At 41.1% G+C, this 10763-nt stretch overlaps 1 protein-coding gene across 2 annotated transcripts in view; it reads right to left on the bottom strand.

Moving 5' to 3' along the window:
* kif5ab (kinesin family member 5A, b) overlaps positions 1 to 10763 on the bottom strand; it is a 70994-nt gene that overhangs the window by 40225 nt on the left and 20006 nt on the right. For both annotated transcript variants that reach the window (XM_005740051.1, XM_005740052.1), the window contains exons 2-9: positions 9519 to 9606; positions 6146 to 6219; positions 5694 to 5798; positions 5246 to 5294; positions 2862 to 2917; positions 2231 to 2318; positions 1924 to 2048; positions 507 to 611 (exon numbers count right to left, since the gene is read on the bottom strand). In XM_005740051.1, the coding sequence (XP_005740108.1) occupies positions 507 to 611; positions 1924 to 2048; positions 2231 to 2318; positions 2862 to 2917; positions 5246 to 5294; positions 5694 to 5798; positions 6146 to 6219; positions 9519 to 9606 (690 nt within the window). The remainder of the gene's footprint in view (positions 1 to 506; positions 612 to 1923; positions 2049 to 2230; positions 2319 to 2861; positions 2918 to 5245; positions 5295 to 5693; positions 5799 to 6145; positions 6220 to 9518; positions 9607 to 10763) is intronic.

The following is a 10763-nucleotide window of genomic DNA, read 5'->3' as shown; positions in this document are numbered from 1 at the left end:
GCTCCTCACGTGTTAACCTCTTCGACATGTCAATGGCTGTGAACAAAGGCAAACTTGTAAATAACTCATGAAAGAATAAAGTTACGTTGAAACCAAGCACACCATTGTTTTTCTCTTCCTATTGAAAAAACAAAAGTTGTATCCAAGATGGCCGACTTCTAAATGGCCACCATGGTCACCACCCATCTTGAGGAGTTTGCCCCCTCACATATACTAATGTGCCACAAACAGGACTTTAATATCACCAACCATTCCCATGTTATTACGGTGTATCCATATAAATGGCCCACCCTGTAGAGCTATCTTCAGATACACACAGCAGATTTATTGTAGTGTGTAATTTGGCCTTGACTAGTTACTAAACTAATTACCTAATTTGTGAAATTTAGGTTGTTTTAATCTAATACTTTCAGCTAATTCACTGCAGCCTGAACCCAGGTTTGGGGGAAAAAATGTTTAAACAACATGAAGCTAATGATAGACCTCGGAACAAATCTCCACCGTACCGTTCCTTCAGCCAGCGCTGAGATGACGTTCCCCAGGGCCGACAGAGACTTGTTGATGTTCTTAGCCTCATCCAGCACCGCTCCCTCGGCGCCTGTCTTACTGACCTGACACACATACACCCGCAGACAGGAGGAATTAGTCCGTAAAGAACATTATCAGCAGGGAAATTATGTTTATTTTCCTGGTGGCACTGACACTGTGGTGTAATTTAGCAGTGAGAGGGTTCACTCTGTGCATTTTCAGTTAATTTGTTTCAGTGAATTGTTGCAATAATTGACATTTTGCATGGCAAAAATGTCAAATGGCAGCATGCAGCTCCACAAACTGTAGAAAATTCAATTTTGCATTATTAAAAAAATCAAATATGAGTAAATTTGTTTAAATGTAACTGTTATTTTAAAGAAATACACAGAAATAATTATTAGAAATCTGTCTTGCAATAAAACTGCAATAAAAAGCACTTCCACAGCATCAGAATGAAGAATTTGTGCATGCACAGCTAATTGCTAACAGACAGGAACACTGACAAGCCCAGACGATTTCCACACTTTGAAAGGAAAGGCACACGTTATTCTGTCATAATCGCCATGGGATGCAATTATTTACGGCAAAATAATGAGGAGCTTAATTACAGAGGAGAGCAAGTCGTCCTATCAAAGCCTTCTGTGGACCATACGTCAGGCTCCTGTTCAGCCCAGTCAATAACGTTTTGTACCAAAGCCTAAAAAGCTGCTGGAGTAGAACCTTTTACTTATTGAGCCCCAGGGAGGACCAAGACAACTTACAGATGCACTATCAGCACTTATCAGCTACAAACCACAGACATCAACATCTATCCAGACTCTACTGCAATCTAACGCTCTAAGTTTTCTACCAATACTATCAACACAAGGAGCCAAGGGCCAGGTTTAGCGGTGCCTCTAATGTATTTTCTATTTGCTTTCCAGCGTTTGAACTATGTCCCAGTGATAGATTGTTTTATAGATGGTGTGATGGGGCTGAGCTGACTCAGATTTCACCTAGAAGACCTTTAAAAGTGGAATGAATTTGTTGTTCTTTGGTTCCCATCAGTTTGATGTTTATCTTGTCTGAAAGCTCCATTTAGCACTTGTTATTTTTCAGAATAAACAGTAACCCTGATAATGCATCTGCGACAGACTGAAACAACCCTACAGATTAGGAATCAGCTCTCGGCCTCTGAATTTTTTTATAAAGTGGAATTTTTAAAAATCAGAGCAATCCAAAGCAATAAAGATTCAGGTTTAGTTGCTTTAATGCATTGTTTATCTGCTTCTTTGATGTCTGAAAACACCATTTCAAAGCCCCCAGTGTTTCAAACCCCTGTCAACAGCAAACGTCTGGAGTTTATATCCCTCCTTTTAATGTTTTTGAAAGAAAAATTCCCATTCTTCCTACCTTCTCACTGCCAGCTAGGTCAACCAGATATAACTTCCCACTCAGCTTCTGCTCAGTCTCCACGTTTTCTTGTTTGATGTTAATGAGGAAGATGCTGTGACTGCGGGAACTATGCTCGTTCATGTCTAAAGAACAAACAAAAGTTCATTCAATTTAGTTCAAGTTCAAGTCTTCACTTCATACCTCGCCATGCATTTCTCCCCTTTGCACATTAATCTTGAAACTTTGAAGGGGGAAAAAAAGTCTGACATAAAGTGTCTGACGGAGTGAGTGTCACAACATCAGGAAGATCAACAGTGTGACTCACTGGTGACAGCAACGTGACGGTTGGCCTTCCCCTCATCTATCACATCCATCACCTCCTCGGGACTTGTGACAAAGCGCTCAGTGCAGCCCTTAGTGAAGCAGGAAATCAAATATACGTTCAGTAATATGCACAAATATTAGCTAAACATACAACGGATCATCATGAGTGTAGAGCCAGAATTAATAATTGTGGTTTCTTTAACTTGGACTAAGACAGCTTAGATGAGAACATCGATAACACTCTCAATCATGTCAGGAAACAGTAGAAAGAGTCAGTGTTGTTCCTCTGTACCTACATAAAAATTCTATTTGTCTGTTTTTCCCTCTTTTTTTGAGGGTTTGCCATGTTGACAGCCTCCAGGTTTTGAGCGAAATCAACCAGAGCGCAGTCATTTCCACAAACCCAGTAAAGTTAGGTGTGATGATGCATTATAGAGCCCTAGGTGTGCAGATAACTTTATTTTCTTATCATTTTATTAAGCCAGAACTGAGAAAACTAGCAAGCTACTGGCTGTCAGTCTCAGACATGTCAATCTTCTCACGCTGATCTATTCTTATACTCATAAACAACAAAAACAGCATCTTTATAATAGAGAAAAATGCAAACTGAATCGCGTCTGTAGGTGACTCACCTTCACATAAGGAACTCTGTGTTTGTCTTCGTGCACTGACAGATTCGTCTTTGTCACTGTGTTAGGAGAAAAAAATGGAAGATGTCATTTTTTTTATTACCTAGAGGATTGAGCGTGTGTGTTCATGAGTGTAAATGTTTGCCCATGTGTGTGTTTGTGCAAATAAGCATCTGCATGGAAGTGTTCTTCCTTTCAGCACAACTATAATGAGACCTGACTATGTTCCCTTCATATTTGTGAGTCAGCCTCTATCCACTGTGTGCAGCGTGAAAAAATACTCGAGGGCCTGGCTATGAATATTTTCAAAAGAACTGAAGCCTTATTTTTTGTATAAAGTCAAAGTGAGAGGTTAAGCACGTGCCTCTGATAGTGTCAATGAACAAAATACCAATTTTTGGCAAGGGCACTTACTGGCCCAAATTCCTGCATTAGTCACTGCACATTTGAAAGTCTTATCATGTCGGTAATTAAATTTCACCAGATTGTGGAGGCCGTTTTCTCCCTTGAGACTGTTAGTGTGTGCTTGTGTGGTTTCATCCTACAGCCATTTCCCCCCATAGGTTGTTATTCTCCTGCCTCCATTCATCTGGCTTGTTGTTGACTCTTTTTGTTCAGAGCCTAAATGTTCCACAGGCACTGTGGACTCCCCTGCATACAGATGGAGGCTTTCACCACTGTCTCTGGCTCCATTAAAGATGTAATCACACCCCTCTATCCTGGCCTCTCCATCATTTTACACGGGTTGTATATGGGTGATAAGACTATGAGCCGAAATGGTGAGTTGACTCTGGGTGTATACAGAAAATAGAACAAAGCGAAGATATAAAGGAAGCCAGTGAGGTTGTTTACTTTTTCAATTTAACTTCACAGATCAGTTTAATTTTACGCTTTTTAAATTAAAAGGCCATGAAAAGCGAGGAGGGGAGGGCGTGATAATAAATGTTCCTTTTCACAAGAGCGGAATAATTTAAAAAACATGCTTCTTTTCCTCGATAGCTTCACAGCTTATATTTATAAAAGTGTCAACTCAAACAGCACCAACGTGTGTTTGTGTGAGAATCCATCAGCGTCTTCATGTTCTCCACAGAATCCAAGTTTTTAGTGTTTGCAGCATTAGTACTGCAAAGTCCATCTTATGTTGTAGCATTATCAGCTGGTTTTGAAACCTAAGACTGTAAGTGTAAACCTCAACATTTTTATGTAGTTAAAACATCAGGAGAAATCACGGGTACAACTCTCCTCACTCCCCAAGACATTTTTAATACGGTCCACTGTTCAGCTAACAGGATTTTAGCTGACCTCTGTTAGGAGATCTAGGGTCACTTTGTGCTATAAGCACTCAGTGGACCCTCACTCAGTTAAACTGAGTAATGAAAAACTCAAGTACTCTGAAAAAACCCACAGAAAACACATCACAAACCGAAAGAAGTCCCGTTGCCTTCTTTTTTTAGCTTCTCAAAAATTTCCCTTATTAATTCACTCAAAAAAGATAATAAAAATGATAATACAGGCAGAAAAGTGACAGAATATTTTCTGTTTTTCTTTCTTTTTTTACTGTGTAGGACAGAGAGAAGTTGGGAGCCTTTGAGGTAACTCTTTTATTATTATTTTTCTACTGGTATTTATTATAATTACATCTGTATTTACTAAACATGTGCCCATTAAGGGTTTTTGTTGTAATATTTTCTTTTTGTCTGTTTCCGTGATGCAGTAGTTGCCTGTCCCAGGATGATTTTCTCCTATGGGAGACAACAACCGAATAATATCTTAAACATAAATATAAAGTGATTAGCCATAAGATTAAAAACCCTGGCACAGATTATCTCCTTGATAATTTAGGACACCTTGGATCCTGAGATTCACTTTATTATTGCTTTGATAAATACCACCCAAGTAATCGTTGTCTCACACCAATTTACCACCACCACCACATTTCCACAGCTTACAACAAGAACTGCTTGGAAATGGCTGGAGGAACATAATAAAGAGCCCATGGTATTGACCAGCTCCCAAGCTCCCCAAATCCCAATCCGATCAAGCAGCTGCAGGATGCATTGGAATAAGTCCCAACCACTGAGGTCGACCAGCCCAGAGGGCCTGAAAGTTCTTCTGCTTGTATCCCAGTGCCACACGCTGCAGGACACCCTCAGAGGTCACATATCCATCTCATTCAGAAAGAGGCAAGCAAATTTAATGCTGTGGCTCATCGCTATAGATGTGCCTGGCAGTTTGCATAGGGTTCAAACACTTTAAGTAATAAGGTCTTAAAATGTCAACGGTTAAACATGATTCATCTGTGTGTGAGCAGACAGCTTTTAAATCTGTGTTGTGACACAGAAAACTACGAAGCATTAACAAAATTGAACTGTATTTCAGTTATATACCGTCCAGCAGGTCCCGGATTTTATCCATGTAGATCTCAAAGTAGGAGACCTGCAGCAAAGACAAAAAACATTTGATAGCAAATATTTTATCAGGGACACAGAAAGAGAATTCAATGCAGATAAATGAGGAGGATGATAGGTGCTCACTGTGCAAATACAAAATGCTGCAATAATCTGCTGTGGCTCTGATGAGGTATTATCCTCTATTATAAGACCGTGATGTAAAAGGGAAAATGCTGTGGGATGATCATGGTTTATTTATCATGATTTATTGATGCTTGGCTGATTCCACTCAACCCATCCATGTGAGGATTACATCAGAGCTTCAAGTTGTATTTCTACTGAATATATTCCATCTAACAGCAAACGTAAAAAAAAAAAGAAAGAAAGAAGAAGAAGGTGGTAAAAATGCAAACTTGAACACACAAACGTCAGAATCCACACCAACCTTTATGTGGAATTCAAGATTCTCATCCATGGCAAATATATGTTCAAAAATGTCCTCAGCAATCCGCGGTATTATCCCCATTCCCTGGTGATCATGAAGGTTCCCCTAAAGGAGGATTGAAATGAGACAGAGACATGTAAGTGAAGAGCAGGATAAATGCAGACGCTGGGACGAATAAAGTCGATAGAACAGTAAAAGAAAGGAGAGCAGCGAGGCTTTTGACTTGAAAGCGAACAGGGTTGTTTCCCACAGAGAGTTGTAAAGAAGGTTAGTTTCCACATGAGGCTGAGAAAGAAAGATAGAGAATGATGGCCATGACGGAGGCAGACATAAAGTCAGGACAGGCAGAGGAGGAGACGGTGTTTAAAAAGGAGGAAAATGTGCGTGTATCTCTGTGCTCGCACGTGCCACATTGCGAGGGCTACCTTTTGAATTTTTTAGCAGCACTGTACCTCCATGGTGTGTGTCTTTCCTGAGGAAGTCTGCCCATAGGCAAAGATAGTCCCATTGTATCCTCCCAGTACATCTGAAGCGAGGAAGAAGAAACAAAAGCACGTTAGAGAAGAACGCAAGGGGGGAAAAGAAAATAGGTAAAGCGTGTGAAAATAAAGAATGGCAGGAGAGAACAGGTGCAAAAATATAAACAGATATAAATTTCTATCCTGAGTCACATATGTGGAAACCAAAAAATGATAGCAGCCTGTTATGCCTGGCTTACCCTTCAAATCCTCAGTGCCAAAGTAATCTACTGGTGGTTGGAAGTGTATACTGTTGTACACAAAGAAAGGGAGCTGTATTGTGAGGACCCTCTCCACCCCAGGTCCATTCACCCTGCCCGCTACCACGGTTTGTTCATTGTCAGCAACATCGGGAACACCTGGGCCCAGTGTGCCAGTGCCCTATAAAAGCCTTGGAGCTCAGCTTTTGTGCCCCTCCCCCCACCCCTTAAGTCACTCATCTGCGTTTTTGGGTCACCGCTTCTTATATTAAAAATTCTTAAAAGAGCACCTGCAAACAGCTGCATGGCCATTTGCAGATGAATGATCTATCTGAAAAGGTTCAATTAGGTTTCAGAATTCATCAACAGCACTAGTTACTAGTTACAATGTCACACTGTCAGAGGCACTTCCTACGACCGCTGACAGTGGACTCATCTCTGTGTCCTGTTAGACCTCAGTGCACTTGATACTGTTGAACATTTTAATACAGAGACTATAACAAACTGTTGATCTTGAAGAAAATAAAGTGCAGGGGTTTGAATCTCATCAATCGATTCTAAATTTGTTCACGTAAATGAGGCCTTTTCTTCCCTTACAAAAGTTTATCATGGAGTTCCCTTAGGCAAAAAAACTGCATATATTTTCAGTGCCATGCAGATAATATCCATCTTTATTTATCTAATGAATCCAGATGACACAAACCAATTACATGTCTGAAAGACATAAAGGCCTGGATTAATTCAGATTCTTAATTGGCGTCACTATGTGCATCACCTTTATGCTCACATGACCACACGACTGGTTTGTGACATATAGTTTAGTATTTTTACTTCGTTTTTCATGTGGACATTAGTGTCTGTGTGCCAGGCTTTACACTGCTCTAAACACTGTTTTAAACTGTTAGGTTTTCTATTCTCAGTTCTACATGATGTCAGAGAGGGAGACTCTGTAATATGGTCATCTCAGATACAAAGATCTGGCTGTCAGGAGTTGATATGAAGCGAGTCATCCTAAAAGGCTTTTTTCAGATGGTGGATGAACGGAGAGGAGTCACCAAGACCCTTTGTAAAATAAAAAAGGATTATTTTTGAGCGATGAATTATGAAAAGCTACTCTAGTAGAGTCCAGAAATGAAAATATCAATGTGGAAAGAAACATGGTAGGTCCCCTTTAATAGTAAGATTATCACACTGAATTTGCTAAAATCTAAATAAACCTGCCAACCTGCCAACTCTGTGCACCTCAAGGTGTCAGTCAAAGAGGTTGTGTGATTGCATACCAGTTAAACTAATTATACCCTTATCAACAGGCCCTCTTACCAATTATAAGAGGGCCTGTTGTTTCAGCCGTGAAAAAAGTCGGATTGATTTGAATTCAACCTTGAAGCAGAGTTGCCTAAAAGAGCCAGTTTGCCCTCCAGCATTCAGCAAGCAGAAACTCTGTAAGCTTTGGCGGCGCTTTGTGCTCTGGGCTTCTCACTGCTTCACCCACATTTGTTAAATCTGTGCACAAGGTTTCTACAGTGTGAGTAGCAGTGAATGAAAAAATAAAATGATAAAATTGTTTGTGAACGTGTTTTATCGCGACAGAAATTAAACGGCATAAAAAAAACAACCAGACAGGAAGTTCCCAGAGAAATACAAATATGTTTGACCTTTGCTCCAAAGGTAGATTGATCTGAGCCTCATAAGCCTGTTGGCTCTGTGGGGTACGTGGTATTTAAGCTTGGTTAGGTGCCGAATGACCTCTGTGGCTACACACAATAAACAACAACTTCCTGCAGCATTAATGTCACCAGGAGGCAGTCAGCGAAGTACAGAGCAAATACAGATATATTTCCCTTTTTCTTAGTGGAAGCCATAGCAGAATGCCTCCACTCCAGCTGAGGTTATAAAGAAATACACCCTTGGATGTTATAGTGCTGACAGAGGCCAATAAACCTCTGCGATAAAAGTCAAACATGGATAAAGAAAAACATATCATCCCAGAAGTCCAGCAGCCACTGGTCAGCTGACCACAGACACATCACAAAGGCTCTCAGCTGTAACCATGCAGAACCCTCTTTCTCTCCTGTTTTCATGTGTTGCTGCCTCTTCTTGTTCATGTCTTCCTTTGTTTCCACGCTGACCATAGTGAGAACAACGCAGAAGTGTGGCACAAAAAAAAGCAAACACTAAAGAATGTGTTATTGAAAGGAAATGAAGGCAGCGGGACACTAGATTGCTAAACTACAGAGACCTTCACAAAGGGAAACACAGAAGAGAAGAGTCAGCACGAGTCTGAGACAAAGACACTGAAAAGGGCAAAGAACCCGACGGCACAAGTGTGAAGAAAAAAACAACGAAAAGGGCAAAAAAAGACACTGTAAGATGAGAAAACTGAGAAAGTGTAAATATGGATATGGTCTCCAAACCTCTTTGCTCTCACCAAGCTTGCCCCCTCTGTTACCTTTTCCCCCTGACGCATTTCAAATCTAACGTCTTATCGCATGCCTTCCTTTCGTTAACTGCCTGCCTTGAATTTTTTTCAACCTCGCAGTGAAAGCAATCCTGCCTTTTTATTTCTTTTTTTCTCAGCCTGCATGGTAATCTCACCTACAAGTAATCTTGCCTGCCAAATCAATCTTTTTCATGCCCCATCTAGAACTAGTTCAATGGAGTTCCACACTCACTTTGAAGGTGGGAGAAAAATGAGCCCCTAACAGGGAAAAAAGAGGCAGACAGACATAAAGAGATGCAGACAGAAGGAAGGGAAAGAGAAAAAGATTCAAAAGTTGAAGGTAATGGTTTTGTTTGATCTATATGCCCCTTGGATATGCTGGTCCTGCTGCGCCATGATAAGCATGCATGTCATTAATCAGTGCATTGTGATGCTCCTACATGCAGGCCGTGTGACTACATCATGTCATGGAAATAGTTTTTTCTTGCATCTTGTAAGGGAGGTGCTAATGGATGCACCAGTGAATTGTCAGTGTGAAGTGACACCACCAACATGGATATCACGATTATGGTAATTCAAGGTGCTCTGTCGTTTTTTCCCCTCAGCTGTTGTGTCACTCATACGTCATGGAGACAAAAAAACCCACAGAACCATGTATGTGACTCACCTTTGACTATCTGCTTGGCACAGGTGCTGTAGACCTGCTCCTGTGTGCTGTTAGTTGGGAAGACTCGGTCAAACACATACGCCTTCCCCTGTGGAGGCCAACACAAACACAGTCAGCTATGACAAAGACCGTTTAGAGCGCGCTTTAGATCATACTCAGCACCTCGTCCTCCTCTGTGACGTGCTGTAAAATGCATCTTGGGAACTTTGCGAAGCAGAGCGCACGTGACGGAGACACATCATGTTTTTCACTAAAACATTTATGTAAACCCATATTGCCACTATAAAGCAGTGCCACATCAATATTTCCTATACGCAGAGTGAACATGGTTTATGGATGCTCTGTCCATCTGTGTGTAGGCTGAAATAGCAGGGTGTATATCACATTAAGAGGCCCATCTGTCTCTTTTTGATTAGTGCAATATGCATCCTGAGTATATTTGATGGAGGCAGTGGTTGTTTCGAATGAGTGCACCGCAGCGTAGAGTAGAGCTTTGAGCAAAAGGTTGTTTGACCCAGAGAGACAGAGAGACAGAAAGAGACCACGTCTGAGGTAAGGCTATTAGAGGCAGCGTTCAAGGACTTCAAGAGCAAAGTGATGGAGATGAGAGAAGAAATGGAGTGGAGGCGTAGAGAAGACGAGTGGCAGTGTAGAAAAAGTGAAAGACAGCAGATGACCTGACATCAGCATTTGAGAAAAGGAGAATTTAAAAAAAATGCATAAAGACTGCAAGGAAGAAGAGCCTGTTTCTCTGACTGAACCATCAGTGGGGCTAAATAAGTCAACATGGTGACCAGCCTGCGACTACCCATAGATGGGAAGACATGAGCTAATTCAACGCACATGTCTGGACTGAAAGTGAAGAGATTCAGTGTTCAGCTAAATGGATTGATTCATCTTCCCAGTGCAGGACATTTAGTAACACACACCACTTGATGTGGTCAATAAGATTGGGGTTTATTCTACTTTGAGCAAGCGCTGATGTAAATCCAGTGACTGGGAGCTGTCTTGCCTCCTTCAAAAAGCATGCCTGACTGCTAACAGACCCACTTGTGCTTCTGTGCGTGGTGCATATACTATATATGTATACAAGATTCACAGCAGCTGATTGCCTCGAGGACCTTCTCTACCACCCACAAATACGGCATACCTTCACTGTAAGGAGAAGACACGTACCAAGGATGTGGCAATAAAGCTGAAAAACACAAGCAGAAACTTGCAGGTTATTGTTTCGTTTGTTTGTTT

Source organism: Pundamilia nyererei, unplaced genomic scaffold (genome assembly GCF_000239375.1).
Source record: "Pundamilia nyererei isolate P.nyererei 1_Seehausen unplaced genomic scaffold, PunNye1.0 scaffold00096, whole genome shotgun sequence".
NCBI classification, from domain to species: Eukaryota; Metazoa; Chordata; class Actinopteri; order Cichliformes; family Cichlidae; genus Pundamilia; species Pundamilia nyererei.
This window is presented reverse-complemented; position numbering and strand designations above follow the sequence as displayed.